The sequence below is a fragment of the Trichosurus vulpecula genome, chromosome 2 (assembly GCF_011100635.1).
Source record: "Trichosurus vulpecula isolate mTriVul1 chromosome 2, mTriVul1.pri, whole genome shotgun sequence".
Taxonomy (NCBI): Eukaryota; Metazoa; Chordata; class Mammalia; order Diprotodontia; family Phalangeridae; genus Trichosurus; species Trichosurus vulpecula.
Genome location: NC_050574.1, coordinates 250,720,362 through 250,741,756, shown reverse-complemented (window position 1 = coordinate 250,741,756; position 21,395 = coordinate 250,720,362). Strand labels below are relative to the sequence as shown.

Below are 21,395 nucleotides of genomic sequence, written 5' to 3'. Positions count from 1 at the left end.
TTCCTTGTCTCTCATCTTCCTTCTTTCTCTCCCTCTCTTTGGTTCTTACTTCTTTTTTTCCTCTTCTGCCTCCCTTCCCTTCCTCTTCAATTCCTCTCTCCCTTCCTTTCTTCCTCCCACCTTCCTCAAAAATTAAATGGTGCACTAGGTGCAAAAGATGCTTCCTCACATATACCTCTTTTTGTTCTCCCCCATCTGGTTTCTTTCCACTTATTCTCACATTTCTAGATAAGAGAGGAAACTATCTAGGCCATAAGCCTAGAGTAAATACACTGCTTTTGACTCTTTTCTCTTGAACCAGAACTTTGTCGAGATCCACAAACAAATATGATAAATTGAGACAAACTTACCCATGCCACAGGGAAACTTACCATGGGGAGGATTCAGTTTTTTGTTTTGTTTTGTTTTTCTCTTTTTTTACTGCAGACCAAGGTGACAAAAACAGCATTCTCGTGAAGCAGGAAGTTTTGACATTGCAAGACATGCTCAATACACTAGACTTCAAAAGAAAGGTTGGTAAAGAAGATTTTGCAGGAATTTGGTTGTTGTTTGCCTCCTAAACCTCAGCCTCACATAAAAAAATGGTTGACCTAGAGTCCATGTTTTAGACAAGCCAGCCTATTTCTAGGTACAATGTTCACTGCTTGCCATTATTTTTGTAAGTTTGGGTTTGTTTTCAAGGCTAGTCTCCGAGAAGCTGATGTATATTTTACTGATGGGCTAAATGGGTGATAGTCATGTTTATTTTGGAGATTTTTTTTGTCAGTTTCTAATACATGCAATTAAGACTTAAGTTCGTATCTGTTTTATTTGCTGTATTTTATTTTACAATATCTCATGGGGAACTATGTACGTAAGAGATGTATAGGACAAATTGGAACTAGTCACAGAGAGAAAGCAGATAAGATTGAGAAGAATCAGAGTGGTTTCTTGCAGAAAGTGGAATATAAACTGAGACTTGAAGGAAGCCAGGGGGTAGAAGTGAAAAAGAAGGACATTACTATCATGCCAGTGAGGATGAATGGAGTTGGAAGATGGAATGTCTTGTAGGAGGAAGAGCAATGAAACAGAGTCACTAGGACAGAGAGTATATGATGGGGAGCAAGGTGTAAGCAGAATGGGAAGGTAGGAAAGGGTCAGATAATGAAGGGCTTTAAAAGGTAAACAGAGGATTTTATATTTGATCCTGTAGGTAATAGGGAGCCACTGGAGTTTATTGAATAGGACAGTGACATGGTCAGATTTCCACTTTAGGAGGCTCACTTTGATAGTTGAGTGGAGGAAGGACCGGTGGGAGGAAAGATTTGAGGCAAGGTGGCTTTACCCATAAGATGGATATGGGACGTCCAGTCCAATAGGCATTTGAAGATAAAAGACTGGAAGAAAGAGGTAAGGACTGGATTTAAACTTGTCTTTTTGAGCCCAAATCTAATACTCTATCTACCATGTCACGCAGCTACTTTGAAATACCACTAACATCAGGCGTATAACCCAAGGAGTTCAAAGGCAGGAAGGTCTCAAACACACTGAAATATTTATAGCTGTGCTTTCTGTGGTAGCAAACTAGAAAAAAATTCAAGATAATGATTACATATGCCACCTAAGCCAATCTCTTTACAGATGAGGAAGCTCAAAGAGGTAGAAGGAATATTTGTCCCTATGGCACAGCTTTTTAGTGACAGAACCAGAACAGAAAATCCATGAGCCCAACCCCTGATCTAGTGCTTTTAACACCATATGACCTTAGTTAAAGTGTCTTGAAAAGTTAACTTGTAATGGTCTAAATTGTAATTTTTATATATACAGATGTATGTGTATATAGTCATTTAATATTGTATTTATAATTAAATTGATTCCAATTTGAATGTGACTAAATAATTGACATAATTAATTAAATAATAAATATATTCTCTATAATTTGATAATATAATATATTTACACATAAATATTTTAAAAATAATATTTCCTCTATTTCTAATAGAATGCAAGAGACTACTGCAGCAACTATTTTTTGCTTTGTCTGAATCTCTAGTGCCTTTCACATAGCGGGTACTTAAAAAATTGTTGAATTTGATTGGATTATATGTATCTGAGTGATTTTTTAAGATTTGTATCATTTTTAACAAGGTGATAGAATATTGCTAGATGATGAGATTATCATAATTATACATTTTCCCCAAGATAACATACAACTGTAAGCATACTACAAATTTGGTAGGCAGTAGAATGTTGTATTTAGGAAGACTAACAATAATCTTCCCAGACATCTATTTCTCTAGTCCAAAGAAGACTAGACAAGTTTTCACAAGTTGGAGGACCAGTGACTGATTCCTTCTCTTGACCAACTGCTCTTTCTTTCAGGAAGTCCTCAGCAAAATAACACAAATAATAAGTGAAATTGACACCTTGATGAAGAGCATGCTGCTAGAAGAACTGCTTGATTGGAAGAGACGTCAGCAAATTGCCTGTATTGGCGGTCCATTGCATAGTGGCCTTGATCAGCTTCAAAACTGGTAAGCCTCCCCTGCCTTTAGTTTCCAGTGAAAACCACAGGAAGTCAAAAGCTTCAGAATGGCCCAGCCCATGAAAAGCTGCAGGCTTAGCCCACAACTGTGAATTCATTCAGCCTTTTGATGGTCTGTCAGTAGCTAAGGAGCTTTATAATTGAAAACATAGAGCCAGAGTTTTCCAAGTACTTTGTAAACCTTCAAACACTGTGTAAATCTAAGCCAGTTTGCAATGACTCTTCTGGACAAATCAAAGCATCATACATTGTTGATTACACCAAGAATTGATTAAATTTGGCACATGAAATGTCAATACTGAATGTTTCAAAATAATCTTTGACACCAGTAACAATCTTTTCTCCGACACATACCTTCTTCCACCAGCAACTTCTTACTCTGTGGACTTCCATAAGGAATAGATTTATTGATCTTATTCATGTGGGTACATCCTCCATTTATGCCAAGGACAACTCATCCCTATCCATGCCTTCACTCTTGTCACATGACTTGCCCACCTTCTTTTACTGGTCATATGTCTCTTTGGCATTCATTACACTGTTTCTTTTGCACAATTCTTCACTAGTACTATAGGATGTCCCAAAAGTCTTAGTGCAGTTCTAGGCTTTGCTTAAAGCTTACCCTAAGCTCTGTACTAAGACTTTTGGGACACTTTGTATGTTGCATCACACTCATATCCACCATGTACCTCTTCATTGCCCCCCGTTTTCCATAATTACCAAAAATTAATGGGCACTCTCCCCCCTTAATTTTACCTGTCAACTTCCCTGGCTTCCTTTTAAGTCTCAACTAAAAACTCATCTTTCACAGGCAGTTTTTCCCAACCCCTCAGCATTCTAGTGCTTTCCTTCTGTTAATCATTTCCTATTTGTCTTGTATATAGTTTGTTTGTATGTAGCTTATGTAGTTTATATGCCATCTCCCTTGTTCCTTGAGGGCAGAGACTGTCTTGTGCCTCTTTTTTGTATACTTAGCAAAGTTCTGGGCATGTAGTAGGTGCTTAATAAATGTTTATTGACATTGATTGAAATTTAACTATATAGCCTAAGATAGCAGAGCTCTTAATTTTTACCAAGATTTTCAGTAGGTGTTGCTTTTTTTTGCATGTAAACAAAGAACCACAAACCTACTAATAGCTGCTATATGTTATGAAATACTATCCACTCATGTGCACAAACACACATACCCTGTCACTCTTTGCATTAGAAAGTCTCAGCTATTGGTTTTTTTCCCCTAGAAGTCTAAAATGTAAGTATCCAATTGAAAAAATTGTCAAAAGATATAATAAAGAAGAAATAAAAAGCTTAGTCTAACCTCCAAATTTCTTCCTAACAGCACAATCCAATAAGATAGAAAGTATGAGTGCCAACTCAGGCAACATTCTTTAAGAGCTCTGACCTGCCTGCCCTGCTTGACAGAGAGAAAGAATTGGGTTCATTTTAAAACGTATCGATTTTCCTTCTAGAGATCATTTTGCTTTTCTAACCTCTGGGTGCTTCTGCTGATACAAAACAAAGTAAATATCCAAAAAAAAAGCCATCGAGGACCCAAACACATGCTTGTGCTTGTCAAAAATATATGCTTGATGCTAAGTGCATTGGATTTGTGACTTCTCAGAGATCTATGGGAAATGTAGCATTGTTTAGACAGAAAGGTCACAAGTGTGAGGCCTGCTTCCCAGGCTTGACAAGCCCCCCTCCCTGGTTTTCTACATTCAAAGTATTCTAGGAAGCTTCTCTGGAATAAGAGGTCACTTTGGGGTGCCATCTATAGTCACTTCACCTCCTTTCTATTCTTCATGCCAACTTTCCAGCTTTGAGGTTTGTTTGGTTATTTTTTAGCCCCACCAAGATCATACATACAGGTTAAAACCAAAACCAATTTGAGGAGAAAACATTTCTAAATTCACCTTGAGCCTCATGAATTCTAGCGAAAGTCATACTTAGGACACTTAAAATTCTATTTTTCTCTTAAAGGAGTTTCAATGGCAACTGCTATTTGCTGAATATGCCAGAAATGACAAAGATAAGATGGTTTTTATTTTATTTTATTACTAGCAGTACATACATGCAATACATCACAGGAAAAGATTAATACATATATTATACTCTTTGGGTCATTGCTTATATGGTAAAAAGAATAATAAAATCACCAGGATTTTTCCTGGTCATGGAAGCAATATTACATGTTCCAAGTGTATATCTGAAGTCATACAAGTGATATAATTAAACAAGAACAAAAGGGACTTGATCTATTACAGTTGGTTTTAGATGTTGCTGAAATTCTACAAATATACCTTTTCTTAGAGATGTAAGTCATGAAGTAGGGAACACCTGTCATATGTGTGTACATGTTTGTATGTATATATAATACATATATAATTGCTAGAATTTATAGAACACTTTAAGGTCTGCAAAGCACTTTTTATATATTTGTTCATTTGTTCTTCACAATAAGCCTGTGATGTACATGCTATTATGCCCACTTAACAGGTGAGGAAACCAAGGCAGACAGAGGTTAAGTAATTTGCCCAGGGTTATACATCTAGTAAGTATCTGTGGCAAGATTTTAACTCAGGTCTTTCTAACTCCAAGTCTAGCACTCTGTCCCCTTTACCACCTAGCTACGTGTTAATTTATACATATAAGTATGTGTATGTATATATACACATATATTATGATAAGGTATATTTACATAAGAATTAATGCAAAGTAAACATGGGGAGGTGGGATAAATCAGTTGTTAAAAAAACGATTATTTCTCTCTTCCTTTGTTTTTCACTAGTTTTACCCTGTTAGCAGAAAGTCTTTTCCAAGTCAGAAGGCAGATGGAAAAGCTAGATGAGCAATCCACCAAAGTGTCATATGAAGGCGATCCTATTCCATTGCAAAGGCCTCATTTGCAAGAACAAATCAACTTCTTAATCTACAACCTTTTCCGAAAGTACGTAAAGTATCACCCATCTTAAATGCCATTCAGGTTTCAGGTCTTGTGAATTTGAAACTATGCTCTGACTGTGGTTCATTGGTCAAGGTTTAAAGAATGGGGTTGGAAAGGTAAAGAAACAAGGGATTTGTCAAGTGGCATAACATACCGATGACTTGGCAAGGTCAGTTAGGTAGACCTGCATCTGAAAAGTTGTTTTCTATTCTGTGCCACTCCCTGCAACTTCTGTTGGTGACTCACTCAGTGTGACATCAAACAAGCCAAAGCATCCAGCACTGGCTCCATTTTTACCTTTGAGAAAAGGAGATTCTAATGGTTTCTTTTTGACTAGATATTGTGAAAGTAGAGGGAATACGTCAATGCATTGTAGTATTGTAGAAAGAGTTCTGGATTTAGAGTCAGAGGACCTGGGTTTGAATCCAGGCTCTGTAATTTACCACCTGGATGACCCTTGGGCCAGGTTACCATCCCTAGGCCTCAGTTTCCTCATGTAGAAAATAAGATGGTTGTGATTGTTACCATTTTGTTTTTTAGAAAGAAAATGTTTTTTTTGAAATGAGGTCAGGAACTTTCTGACACTTTTATTTTTGACTATGTACCCTGTCTACGTGTGGTGAATACTATTCATAAATACGAGAATGATTTAGAATATTCCCATCTTATGAGGTTTTCTCATCAGAAAAGGATGGCAAGATTGGAACTGACTCAGGATATGTCCTCCATCAGAAAAATTCAACCTATTCATCTGTGACTTTCAGTTTGCTTATATGCTTCATGTTTTCAAATGATGCATGTATTTTTTTTTGCTAATTAGCTCATTTGTGGTCGAACGACAGCCATGCATGCCAACCCACCCCCAGAGACCTCTGGTACTTAAAACCCTCATACAATTCACCGTGAAACTAAGGTAGGTCAATATGTTGTATATCTGGAGACTGACATATCATGTATGTGTATATGTTTGTGTAGGTAGAAAAATTTTTTAAAGGTTACACCCCCAGTTATTAATACTCTCTCCCTGATGAATGAATTTATATTACATTGTATACAATTGTTATTTACTGACTTGTGTACATATTGTATCCCACCTCCACCCTCCAATGGAATGAAGTACCTTATCTTTGTATCCTTATAGACTAGAACAGGGCCTTTGTATATGTACATTTAATAAATGGCAAAATCAAGTGAATAGAATTTTAAAAGACAAGGAAATTTTTTGCTTCATATGGGTTTGTGAAAAAACTGAATGTTGTAAATAACAGAGCTAGAAAACCCAAACTGTTAGGATGCTTGCAATTAGCATGTGTCCTAGAGTATGCAGCTGCATTTATATCCCTATAATAGGTTTAGAACTGAGAAAGAGAAAAATATCTCACTTACTTTTCTTCCCTCTATACATTGTTCTCTGTTCAAAAATATATTCACCACTTTTACCTCCTGCTTCATGTTTTCATGTTCTTATTCAGCTATTAGGCCTACAAGAATCTCTACTGGGACATGGTCCCTACATGGGGACAGAAGGATCTATAGTATTAGAGAAATCAGTTTGGTGGGAGGTAGCATATAGACTGTGATTCCACTGATGCAGAAAATTCCTTTTGTAGAAATTCCCTCTGTCAATGCAGCTAGGAGGCACAGTGGATAAAGTACTGAGCCTGGGGTCAAGAAGATCTGAGTTCAAATTCAGCTTCAGACACTTACTAGCAGAGTGACTCTGGGCAAGTCACTTAGCTGTGTTTGGCTCACTCTCTTTATCTATAAAATGGTGTGGAGAAGAAAATGGCAAACCACTCCAGTATCTTTACCAAGAAAACCCCAAATGGGGTCAGGAAGAGTTGAATACTACTAAACAGCAAAATATAATGCAAATGCCTTTATCTTAGGCTTAAAGATTTGTCTGGGGTCAACGGGAGGTTAATCGACTTCCTAATGGTCATACAGTTAGTATGTATCAGGGGCAAGATTTGACCCCATGTCTTCCTGAGTCCAAGACCAGCTTTCTATCCGCTATACCATGTGGTCCCTCAATCAATTACTATCATTCTTTTGGATCTGTACTACTGTTTCTATGAAGCTCTTGACTGTTCCTTGGGGGCTACGTGTTTAAGATAGAGCTCTCATTATGAGTCAGCATAACCTACCAACATTAACCACCCCATGAGAAATCTGTGCTACCCTGACTGCTGACAGCCCCAAGAAATGACAGAAGGCTGTACTGCTAGGAATGGAAGACTTTTAATAAAAACTTGAAGTGAGTGTGAGGTAATGAGACTGATTTCCGTGAGACAAAATTGGTCTTTATAATTGTACCTTGTCTGTTCTTCCCGATTTTCAGGCATTGTGATTATCATTTTCAGGAATTATATTAAAGCTGGGCTTCAAATGGTTCCAGTCTGCCTAGTTACTCTTGTCCATATCCTCCTATCTATGAGGCTGGCATCTTAATTGTAATGATAAAGTGGATCTGTTTCTCTAAACTCTCCATTCTCCAGCATTCTATTAGCCATAATTCTATATTGTCTCCTTATTTACAATACAATGAGAATTGACATTCATAATAGTGGCCCCAAGGCACTGCAAGATCTTTTGTCAACTGAGAAGGCATTTCCAGATTTTGCATTGCTCCAGGGCCATCACAGAAGGATTCAAATATGTTTAGATTAATTTTAATGTCAAGTATATTTTAAATAATTTTTCAAGAATTCTTCAGTTGACATTCCCCTCTAATGCTTCATTGTGGCTTGGGCATGAACCTTTATTTTCAGATGGAATTGTAGCAGAGGACAAGCTCTTAGCAGGTCCTACCAAACTGCAATGACTTTGGGTATTGGCCAATAATCCAACTAACGACCAATTTGGCTAAATTGAGAAAGGCTTTTCACCAGGTTGACAGCAGACAATAACTTTTTTTTTGGCCAAACGGATTCTTGAAGACCGTCTCCTAAGTAGTGGGGAGATTGTAATCTGTCCTACTAGAATGGGTGTTTATTTATATCGGCAAAATAAAAATCTAGAAGATGAAAGTGTCATTGGGCATTAGTAATAGGTGTAGAATAATTCACTGTTAGCATGGATGACTAAGAAACAGTGAGTCCCTTTATTCTCTAATATAAAATATACAATCCTCAGCCTAGTATCTAAAGCCTTTTACTACTATATGGCTCCCACCTACCTTCCTAGTCTTGTTTAACGTTACTCCCCTGTGTATACTCTCCATTCCAGTCAAACTTACTCATTAGTTGTTCCCCTTACACTGACCTTTCATCCTCTCTTTCTATGCTCTTGTCCAGGCTGTCCCGTACGTCTGAAATCCACTCCTTTCTCATGACCTCTTAAAATTCCTAGCTTTCTCCAAAGCAGAGATGAGGTTCTACTCCCTCCATTTTCAGATTCCTCTGCCTATGTGAGGCTTTTCCATTCTTTATCTTCACAATTGTAAATAATTTCTACATATTGAAATTACTTTGTATAAACCTTGTATAAATACTTTGGCATCCCAGAAGTCTCAGTGTTGTTTTAAGCTGTCAAAGCTTACTTTATATCTACAGTTATGTCTTCCATATAATGACTTTCCTCATCAGGGTTTCAATACATTGAGGGTCAGTAAAAGAAATTAAGTGGGAATTCTTTAGGAGTTTTGCAGAAGCCATAGACAATGTGTGAAGGCCAGCAGATGACGCAAAAAAGTTTTGAAACTCAGAAATGCACAAAATAATGCATAATATTGTACAATATCAACATATTTTATCTTTTAATACCGTAATAATTCTGACTTCTTCTCTGGTACAAAAGGAGGGCCAAAACATTTTATGCAGATTTTCCAAATTGTAGAAGGTGGGGAGGAGCAGCGTCTCACCCCTAACCCCACCCCATCTCCCCATGTGGAAGGGACAAACTGTACTTTTCTTTGCACGTGTTGCGATACCCTTGTAGAAGGTTAGCTCCTTGATTACAGAGACTGCCTTGTTTTTGTCTTCCAGGATAGTGTCTTTCTCATGCTTAACAAAGGTTGAATTGAATTGGGCACCAAATATTAAGTAGTGGGCATTGTGGGAAATATAAAAAGGACTATAAAATTTGGATCCCCAGGGAGCCTACAAATCAGTGGAGCGGACCCAAGCGAATGAAATAATCCATACAGTACGTCATGTATCCAGAGTACTCTAGTATAGATTGGATATGCTATGGGAATTCAGAGAAAGGGACTATTTCAGGTTGGAGTAATTCAGAAGCCTTTGTAGAGAAAGAAGATGGGACTTGAGCTGACTCTTAAACTCTGAGCAGGATTTACAATGGCAAAACAAAGAATCAAATAGAGATTCCTCTGTTTAGCATTGAACATTCTTCTCCATCTGGCTCCAGCCTACCTTCAGTCTAATTACACTTGCCAAATCTTGTCTGTTGGTCTTCCCCTAAGCCTGAAATGCCTTTCCTCCTTGTTTCAACCTCTTAGAATCGCTAGTTTCCTTCAAAGTTCGATTCAAGTACCATCTCCTACACAAGACTTTTTCTGATCCTTTCAATGGGTAATACTCCCTTCCCCAAATAATCCTGTACAGTTATCCCTTCCATGGCACAACTTTCCAAATAGTGGTTTCAATATATCTTGGGTTGATATAAGAAATTAAATGGGAATTTGGGGGGAGTTTTATGGAAGCTGCAGACAAGTCAAAGACACATGAAGCAGATGACACAGAGCCTATGACCAAATACCTAACCCAAATTTTACGATAACATACTGTAAACACCCCATAAAGAAAGAGAAAGAAATTCAGACTTCTTCTCTGGTACGAAGAGAGGGCCAAAAAATTTTAGGCAGATTTTTCAGATCGCAGAAGTACTGTGACCCTAACTCTGCAATGTGGATGAGATAGCTGTATTTAATTTGTGCTGACAAAGTATATATTGTTCTACATTTTCCTAACAGACCATAAGCCCTTTAAAAACAAGCACTATGTGATTTTGGTCCATATCTTTAGCACTTAGCACAGTGCCTGGGACATAGTAAACACTTAGTAAATGCTTGTTGATGCATAGGTGAGGAATCTCCAGCCCTACTCCACAGACACTTCTCCATTAGGAAATTTTAGATTGCAAAAAAGTATCACCTGGGATTGAATATTCTCCTAATATGAGGCCTTTTATCCTAAAATATGTGCACTTCTTGGTCTTCTGCTTTTGTCAGATAGGTTGTGCTTATAACTTAAATATGAGATATTTCTAGACTGACTTTTTGAAGTGAATGATAAAACATAAATATCAACAAAAATCACATTCTAGAACACAGTAAAGTAGATATCAGATCAGTCTTGGAGTCAGGAAGACTTGCATTCAAATCTTACATTTGAACTGCATGCTAGTTGTGTTGTCACCATGGGCAAAACACCTAACCTCATTTTCTCCAAGCAATTCCCTACAACTATGTTACAGATGAATTGCCAGTCTGCACATCAGAAAAGGGAGTTTCCACACCAGGACTTCCCTACACTGATGAAATCACAGGTCTAGATAAAAAAAATTGGATTCACCCTGTAAACTGGACGTCAGATGTTTTCAGCCTCATTTAAGAACATGATTAGCAATGGCAATCAATAGCACAATCTGCAGATGCAAAATAAGTTACAGGGACATGACAGCTATGGAGAAAAACTGCGTAATGATTCTAGTCAGTCAGTCAAAGAGCATTATAGGATGAAAGAACTACTGGACTACCTTACAGTATTATTTTTACGCTGCAGTTATGAAAAGGAGGTTTTTTTTATTTAGCTAAGAAGTTCTACCTTTTTTCTTTTTAAAAAAAATTTTTTTGAACTTAAAAAACACCAAACAATGTGAGCATTTCCACATACAAAGCAGAAGAGGAAAAGAACATTGGTCACACAGCTGCAAATCTGCATCACGTACAGCAAGTTTCTCCCTCCAAGTATATAACACATTCAACATGGAATTTTCAAAGCTGTCCCACTTGGCTGTGTTTCCCACTGACCTTCTTCTGATCTCTTCTGTGCAGTTTTTAAAAGGAGAAGTTCTATATTGGTTGCATGGCTTTACTTACTTCATTAGTACATGAAGTTGTTTGTCTTTCAAACAGAATGTTTAAATTCAGAAAACTAAAATTCGCTGCCAGGATTCCAAACTCAGCAAGGATTTTCATACTCATGGCCCTCTGATTAAAGGATAAGGTTTTCCTTAAATAAATGTTTAGTTTGGGGGGATAAGAAGTGTAAACAGGAGAACAATTCATTAATTTTTTAAATCTTCTTCTTTGTTCCAGACATTAGCTTGATTTTATAACACCTATAGAGAGACAGCATGGGGGTGAACTTGAAAAACAATAGGCTCAGTATGAGATAACTCAAGTTCAAATTCCCCACTCTATTGTTTCCTAGTTTTATGACCTAGGGAAAGTCACTTACACTCTCTGGGCTTCAGTTGTCACCCCCTATATCAAGGATAAAAGTCAAGTTTCAGTTAATGTTGATTAATGTGGAAGTATTTTAGCATGTTCATTAATTAGCATCATATTTACATAGCTAGGAAGAGACGCAATTATTTATTTCTTTAACGTTGGTTCTTCTAAGTTTGTTAAAGTTGTTTTTTCTTGTTGCTAAGAAATAGCACACTCAGATTGCACAATCTTATGTTGCCCCTACCAGAAGCCCAGCCAACATAACTTGTCATCAAGGCATATAGACGTAAGCCAACAAATGATTGTTTTTTCTCAGTAAAACTACAAAGCTGTCATTTAATGCATTTGTTAACAGTTATTTCTTCTTCAAAGATATTTCCCAAGATCTAAGCCAGAATAATTCACATAGAATTGAATTCCCAAACTGGTCAATGTCGATATTATTTTGTTCATTTTGACAAAGTTGGCTATGCTAAAACAATATTGGGAAAAGATCTTTTCCAGATGTTAGCCATATAGCATTAAGACTAGCTAAATGAATGGGGTTAAGTTAACAAACTAAATGTGGAATCACTGATTTTTCAAAGCACTTGTTGGACACTAACTTATGAATACAGGTGATTCTGACATCAATCACACTGTTACTTGTGTATATCTTCTATAACCATACCTATTTTTAAGGTATAAAAGGAGACTGTATCATCTGAATTTTGGTCATTTTTGTTAACTCGTTTCAGACTTCTGATTAAATTGCCTGAACTGAACTATCAGATAAAAGTTAAAGCAACTATTGACAAGTAAGTGAATATTTTTGAGAAAGAAATATTAATGTTGACATATATATATATATATAAATATAAAAATACACTAGTGAATATGATTTATAAATGAACCAAGACTGAGTTATGCACTTTTACAAGTCTAGAAGTTGATGATTTAATCTTAACAAATAAGCATCAATGAAATGAAAATATTTAACTTTTAAATGTGAATATGGTAATGAAGATTTTATAAAGATTTGAGGAATATTTTGGTATAAATAATTAAAATGGCATATTAGCTACTTTTCTTTAAAGTATCTTAGGAAGGGTTGACTACATATTACAAACAGATGGTTCTAAAGAATCTTATTTGGTTTTGCAGGAATGTTTCGACTGTAAGGTAAGCGATCTCCCTAGACAATTTTTGTTAGTTCCTGAATTATATTATATCTGCTACCATGTAAATAGTTAAGATCTGTTTTCTAGCAACCGTAGGTTCATCCTTTGTGGAACACATGTCAAAGCCATGAACATGGAAGAATCTTCCAATGGTAGTCTCTCAGTGGAATTTCGACACTTGGTAAGCTTGACAGCTAGTACTCGACTATATTTTTCTAAAATACAATGCACAATGCTGTTCTTCATTGGTTGTTGAAAGAGATATGGGCTATTCATGCTTTTACTGGAGAACAATACTATTGTAATGGCTATCACAGAGCCAGGCACTTAGCAGGTGGTGATGAGGAGAATAAGATACTATTGCTGCTGCTGCTGATTATGACGATGATGACACAAAGAACCAATCTGTCCCACAGAAGTCATAATATTTATTCAGCATTCTTGTTATGATTGTTGTAACAGATGATGGGTGCTATCCAATAGCAGTGTATTTGGCTTAAAAACTCATCTTTAGATAATCAACTTTAGAAACATGGAGATTCTCCGGCATGATTGCTAAACACAAACCCATCTGGGATAGAAGCTAGAAGGCTCCTGGCCAAATCCTCTTTCCCACATATGGATCAAGAGCTCGGTTTCCTTCTCTTCCCCTAGGCTAGAGCTTTCTTCCTATTATTGCCCTTTGTTCCCCTTTGTTTAATTCCTAGATCGTTTTCCAAAGACTTTGCTGCTTTTCCTTAGAGGTATATCACTCACAACTCTAATTAACGATATTCATGATGTACCCATTCTAAGTGTGCTGAGCATAATGTGATGTGGTCTCTGGCTTGCAGAAGTTTCAATCCTGAAAGATCAAAGAGCTAGAAGGTTCTATGAGTCCATCTAGTTCAACTTCTCATTTTATAGATGAGGAACCAAGACCCAGAAGGGATTTGCCCAACATCACATAGATAATAGGTATCAGAAGTTGGATTTGAACTCAGGTCCTCTGACTCCAGGGACTCTGCTTTAGCACCACCTCACCCCCCCTCCCTGCCCCTTACCTCCCGTCACCCTGCCTCCTTAACTGATGTACTAGGATATACAAATATGTACCGTGGCACTTTGCCCAATACCAGTTTGGGGTTTTGAAGATGGCTTGGGTTGAGTTGTTTCTGTTGAAATCAAATAGCTCAGTCCTTAGCGGAACACCCAGCAAATATGGGTGCTTAAACAATGTTCATAATCAGTGTCAAATATTTATTTAACATTTATAGGTTTCATGTCACTGAACTAGCACCCCGGACTCAACAGAGTTTCAGTTAGGTTCAATTCTTGCTTTCAAGGAACTGTCAAGAGTTTTTCATTATTTGGGAATGAAAAGAAGAATAAGGAGAAACAAGAACATGGGCTGACAGGAAGGAGAATTAAAGAAGTCACACAGGGTGGGCAAGATGCTACCTAAACACAAGAAAGGAAATAACAAAATAGGTAATTAGGGTTTTATTCCATCTGATCCAATGGACCTCATTATTAGTGAGCTCCCCAGCAAAAGCTGCATGACCACCTATTACAGATATCATAAAAGAGGATATATGTTTCAGGTATAGATTGGCCCCTTCCAACTCTACCATCCTATTTTATTTTATTCCATCTACTATAAATATGAATCCATTTATATATATAGTATGTATATATATGCAAATATATGTATATATTCTACACGTATATAAAGCAGCTGCCTTTCTGTCACTAATAAGCCTTTTCTTGCCACCACTTCTTCCTCTGAACCCAGAACAGATAAAAGATTTTAGACCATGGTGATAAAGGAGGGTGAATCAAGAGCCAACAAAAATTAATGCATGCATAGAACTCAGAGATTTCAGGTCCTTAGAGACCAACTAGTCCAACAACCTAATTTTTCTGTGGCCCCAGGTCCGGTATCACACAACTAGTTATTGTCAGAGCTGGGATCAGAACCCAGATCTCCTAATTAGTCATTCAGGGTTCTTTTCCTTTGTAAGGAAAATGTTGTCTCCTTCATCCTAATATTGACTTAGCTCTGCCGCTACTGTGGCTCAGCTAATCCTTCCTGTTTTGTTCTTTTGATGGTTGACTGGGTGTATATGAAGCTGCCAATTGGTAATCCTTGCCAAGACTAGTGACAGTAGAGGTTACAGCTTCTTAATGTCCAGTAGGGAAGAGAAACAGTTGCTACCCAGACTTCATCTTTTACCTTGTGCTGCTATCCCTATAGAGCTCATTCCAACATAGATCATTCTTGGAATTTCCTCTGATCTGCTCTTCACAGTCATCAAGCAAGACCAAAAAAGAAATCTTGACATCAAGAAACACCTATACATGTGCATTGTTAACTTTGGAAGCAGTAAAAAACTGGCAAACCTAGCCCTGCAAATCCTCTATAGCACCAGTGTCAAACTCAAATAAAAATTGGGGCCACTAAACCATACATGAGGATCCTGCAGGCTGCATTCTGATCTAGTTTAAAAATAAGATTTTATCTGACTTTTTACAGTTTTATTTATTTTGTTAAATATTTTCCAATTGCATCTTAATCTGGTTTGAGCCACACTCAGGAGTGTTTTGGGCCACATGAGGCCCATGGACTGCATGTCTGACACCTCTGCTCTACTGTACCATCCATCTGCATGGGGAAGAGTGGAATTCACTACATGGTAACTCAGGCAATGTGACTTTCTTCCAGACCAGGAAAGTCCATCAGTCAACTAACATTTATAAGTGTCTACTACGTGCTAGGCAGATGCTAAATGTGTTCTAAAAGGTCTTGTGCTCATATCCTTTCTCCAAATTTAGGTTTTAGAAAATGCAGTTTTAAAAATATCTTCATTTCACTCAGTCATCTCAGTACAATTTTGGAAACCACAAACAAACCATTTGGTGACACAGGATATTGGACCAGGTTGTAGAATCTGGGCAGATTTGTAAGTTTATCCTGCGGTAAAAGTGCAAGATACATTTAGGTCATGTTGTAGTGACAAAAACGATTGCAAGAAAAAACCAGTGTAGCATATGTCATTAGCAGGTGTTCATCTTCTTTGTCTAAATACTCACTATGTTTTCTTTACAAGCAACCAAAGGAAATGAAGTCCAGCGCTGGAGGCAAAGGCAATGAGGTATGGCAGAGTTGTAACAGAGCTAATAAAAAGACAGTTGTGAGAGGGGTAATAGAGAGGAAGTGACCCTATGGTCGTAGTGACAGTGGCTGATAGTGATAAAAGCTGATTTTCCCACAAATAGAAGTTGTGATGCAATAATGAAACTAATTTCATAGACATACTTCCCACTGTGTGGCATTGCTTACTTTAAAAAAAATTAATGATTTTCAGGGAAGAATTCATCAAAAGAACAGATGACAGAGAAAAAGGAAAAGAACATATATGTTCTAAAATGTTTATAGCCGCTCTCTTGGTGGTAGCAAAGAACTGGAAATTGCAGGGACGCCCATCAATTGGGGAATAATTGAACTACATGATTGTGATGGAATATTACTGTGCTATTAGAAATGATGAGCTTAATCATCTTAGAAAAACATGGAAAGACATGTACAAAATAGAAGAAGGAAATGAGCAGGACCAAGAGAACATTGTATATAGCAACAGCAATATTGTTTTAAGAATTATTTTGAGTGAATAAGTCATTTGGGCTATTAAAAATACCCAAATTAACTATAAAGGGCATATGAAGAAAAATGCCATCTGCATCTAGGGAAAAAACTGATAAATGGAAGTATTTATATATATATATATATATGTAGAACAATTTTGCATATGTATGTATTTCTGTCTAATGGTGGTCATCTCTAGGGTGGGGGGAGGGAAGAAAAAGAAAGAAATTTACATAACTTTATTATATGTTTAAAAGGAATAACAAATTATTCATAATAGATTTGCAGTTTCATGTGCAATCATCTTTTTTATTATACTATGTTATAGAATTGCTTGTTTTATTCAATAGATTAAAAATAAAATAAATAAAAATTATACATAAAAAAGAACAGATGAACTCAGTCAACATAGACAATAATATGTGGAAAATGCTCTAAAAAGCATTCTGCAAACATAAAAAGTTACATATATTGGCACGTGTGTATGATCTACTGGAATTTGTCATTGTTTGACAAGAGGCAAGCACAGCTGAAAGGTTATGGCATTTAGACCATCTCATGCTCATTCTTTTCATTTTTGTCCAGTTGGATTATGCCAACAAGTTGTGAGCCTCGTGGTCAGCTGTTTATAATCCCATGGGACTATAAAAGAAAAGCCTGCACATGGTTCTTCCCAAGGCATCCTGGGGCCTGCAAGCTTCTGTCTCTGTGCTTTGCTCTTCACTGTGAACTGATGTAGTCCAGAATGGGTAGTGTGGTGGAGCTGGATATTTTAAACTAGAACTTCATGGAAATTTCACGTGTATATTCCTGAAATATGTAACCAAGTATGGTATTGTTGTTGCTATAATATAACGGATGTAAGGATTGCATAATTCAGTAAGCATTTGTTGAGAAAGCCCTACTATGTGTCAGACATTGTGTAGGGGCTAGGGATACACACACACACACACATATACAAAGAGTTCTTGTCCTCAAAAAGCCTGCATTCTAAAGAGAATAACAACATGTTAAGAAAGAAATATAAAATAAATACAAAGTAAATACAAATAATTTTGAGAGTGAAACATAAACAACTGGGGGGGGTGGGAATTAAGAAAGACTTCATATAGTAAGCAGCACCTGAATTATCCTTTAAAGGAAGCTAGGGATTTTTGTGAAGTGGAGGTGAAGAAGGGCAGCATTCCAGGAATGGGAGACAGCTTTTACAAAAGCACAAAAGTAAGAGATCAAATATTGTGTGCAAGGAACAGCAAATAGACCACTTTGGCTTGACCATAAAGTATGTGAGTAAGAGTAACATACAATCAGTTTGGAAAGATGTACTGGAACTAGGCTGTGAAAGACTTTGAATGCCAGACAGAAGAGTTTGTATTTTATCCTAGAGACAATAAGGACCCTCTGAAACTTCTTGAGCAGGAGAGTGACTCGGTTACTCATATGGTCACTACGCTTCAGGATTATATCAACTTGGCAGCTGTATGGAGGATGGGTTGGAAAGTGGACCTCATAGGACCAAATAGGAAAGCATTATAGTAAACTATCTTAAGAGGTGATGTGGGCCTGAACTAAGGTGTATATGCACAAGTGAAAAGAAGAGGACTGATCCAAGGTGTTGTGAAGGTAGACTTGACAACTGTTTGCATATATGTGGTTATGGGGAATGAAGAATCAGGATGACTCTGAGCTTATGAAAGGAAGTTATGAAGAGGATGGTGGAGCCCTCAATCAAAATAGGGAAGGTAGGGTTAAAATGGATTGGGGTTGAGAAGAGAAAAGGTATTTCTTGGGTAATGGTGCATTAATAAAATTTTTACCATTAGGAAATTAACTGCACATCCTACTTTTGTCTAGTCTTTTTCATGTCAACTGTGTCATTTAGTCATTTGAGAATTAAGAAATAGGTTCTAGTCTTAGTTTTGATACTAACTGAATATATGATTTTGGTCAAAACATTAACCAGTTAATGATGTAGTTTTTCTCTACTTTGCAAGAGTAATATACATAAGATAAATACATGGGCTAGTGGGAAATATGTTACATTTGGCATAAGAGACCTAGGTTTGACCTTGCATAAATCACTTAATTTCTCTGAACACCAGATTCCTTCTATGTAAAAAAGATGATAATAATGACACCTACCTCTCAGCAGTATTGTGATAATTAAGTGAGATCACATATGTAAAGCCAGGATTTGCACTAGGTGGTGCAGTGGAGAGAATGCTGGGCCTCAGGTCAGGAAGACTCTTCGTGAGTTCAAACCTGGCCTCAGATACTTAGCTGTGTGAACCTGAGCAGGTCACTTAACCCTGTTTGCTTCAATTCCTCATCTATAAAATGAACTGGAGAAGGAATTGGCAAACCACTCCAGTATCTTTGCCAAGAAAATCCCAAATGAGGTCACAAAGAGTCAGACATAACTGAAATGACTGAACAACAATAAAAGCACTGAATAAATGTCAATTATTCTTATTAATTATTACTTTGATTCTCTAGGTCTGTAATATAGTGAATTAGAAAAATCTCTTAGCCATCTTTTGGTTCTAAAACCTAAAAATCAAAGTGCAGACTCACTCTACAGTAGAGACTGGTTTTGTGGGTGGCTATGACTTTATTGTCAAACCTATCCATGAAAGAGTTTTAAATTCTTTGGAGGAAATGTACAAATCACTATTAAACCAGAGCCCTACACCAAACCTCACAATAGAAGCCATCAGAACTGGTCCAGTACCTCCTCACTCTCTCCTCTAAGATTCCCATCCCCCCAAAACATTGCTTATCCAATGCCAGGAACGCATTTCTTACTTTTTGCAGATGAATACATTTTCCTCTATCATAAGTTCTTCTCAGCATTTATTAAGCACCTACTATATTCTAGGTGCTATTATAGAGACTAGTGATACAGAAATTAGAAGTTATATAGTCCCTGACCTCAAGGAGCTTATAATCTAATTGCAATATCAGATCTGAACACAAATAAGGTGTAATACATTTCAGAGGGTTAAGGATGGCCACGTCGCTTCCCTGCTCAAGAAGCTTCAATCACTCCCCATTGCCCCTAAGATAAAATACAACAATCTCCTCCACTTGATATTTAAAGTCCTTCACAGGCTGGCACCAACCTCTCTTTGCAGGCTAAATTACTCCTCACTGTTCATTTTGTCCTGCACAGCCAAACTATGCTAATGTGTGGTTACCTGCAGACAACATGCTAACTCCTGCTTCTGTACTTTTGCAGTACTGTCCTGTCCTCCATGCCAGTTAAACTCCTTCTCCTCACCTCAGCTCAAGCGATACATCTTCCGAAAGGGTTTTCTTGATCCCCTCCATTATTAGTGCTCTTCTCCAAATCAATGTATTTATTTCATATATATACATACATGTATACATATTCTGATTTGTGAACAGATCATATTCTCCTAAAAAATAATGTAAGTTTTAGAGGGTAGGGACTGTCACACTTTTGTATTTGTATCCCCAGTGCCTAGCACAATGCCTTGTCCATAGTAGATGCTGATTGATTGATTAATTGACAAGGGTACCACAGAGTCAAAATGGAGTGAGAGTGAGATTCAAGGAAGAAGAGATCAATTCTAATCATGGTAATTGGGAAGGTTTCATGGAGGAAGTGGACCTGGGCTGGGACTTGAAAGAAATCTTCATCTTTTTTCAACAGGTAGAAATGTGGGAAAAGTCTGTTCTAGGTATAGTGGAAAGCATGTGTAAATGTATGGTGGCTGGAGAGGACAGAATGAGATTGGCAATTGACAAGTAGCCCAGGCTGGCTGAAGTGTAGTGTTCATTAAGAGTGATTTGGGATAAGAAAAGGTTAAAGCCAGATTGTGGGAGGTCTTGAATACCAGGATATAGAGCTTGAATTTTATTTAGGAAGCACTGTGTGTGTGTGGGGTGGGGGAATTGGGGGGTTGTTGGTAGGGGAATGAGGTAGTAAAGATTTTTGAAAACATAAAGTCTTGATCAGACCTACACATTCAGAACAATTTTGGTTTGTTTTTTGGGGGGGGTAGATTTTTTTTGTTTTTGCAATTGTGTGAAGGGAAGAGAGAAGGCTGTGAGAGACATCAAAGAGAGTTTGAACTAAGACAGTGGGTGTGGGTATGAGGGTATGAAGACAAAAGGCATGGCAGCTGTAAACTCAGTAGGACTTAATCAGAAGGGCTGGTGAGGAGGAAAGGAAAAGACTCAAAGATAAAAGATAAAAGGACCCTGGGCTCCTTATGCAAATTTCAGACTGAAATTACTGAATACAGGACAACCTTCGTATCACCAGAAGGAAAAGAATGAAAAAAAAAAGGATTCACTGAGACCCATAAACACTCCAGAGGATTCCCTTTTCCCAGAGACCTACACAATCCCCTAGACCAGTGGTGTCCAACTCAAGTGAAAATGGATCCCTGGAGGATACCTATTGAGCCTTGAGTCTGACACCTCTGCCCAGACTTAGAGTGGTAACCTGGGATGGAGGTTCCACTGGAACGGAAACAGACCCAGAGCTCCTAGATAGCCAGTCTCCTTCCTGTTGGACCTGCTGCTTGTCCTCATACTTCACCGTAGTATTGAAGAACGAGATCCAGGTTTGCTTCTTCAGGTTGTGGCCAGCTGCACAATCCGATGGTTCTTCCTTTTCTCTCCAGGACGGAGATGGGAAATTCTAGTGGAAATCTTCCTCTACTCTTCCAGACGCTGCTCCAGTATTGCTTCTGGCATTG

At 37.5% G+C, this 21,395-nt stretch overlaps 1 protein-coding gene across 1 annotated transcript in view; it reads left to right on the top strand.

Annotated features, from left to right (window-relative positions):
- STAT4 (signal transducer and activator of transcription 4) overlaps positions 1–21,395 on the top strand; it is a 145,245-nt gene that overhangs the window by 96,634 nt on the left and 27,216 nt on the right. The window contains exons 6-13 of the mRNA XM_036744944.1: positions 427–512; positions 2,362–2,513; positions 5,310–5,468; positions 6,286–6,378; positions 12,618–12,677; positions 13,024–13,041; positions 13,128–13,221; positions 16,130–16,174. Coding sequence (XP_036600839.1) covers positions 427–512; positions 2,362–2,513; positions 5,310–5,468; positions 6,286–6,378; positions 12,618–12,677; positions 13,024–13,041; positions 13,128–13,221; positions 16,130–16,174 — 707 coding nt within the window. The remainder of the gene's footprint in view (positions 1–426; positions 513–2,361; positions 2,514–5,309; positions 5,469–6,285; positions 6,379–12,617; positions 12,678–13,023; positions 13,042–13,127; positions 13,222–16,129; positions 16,175–21,395) is intronic.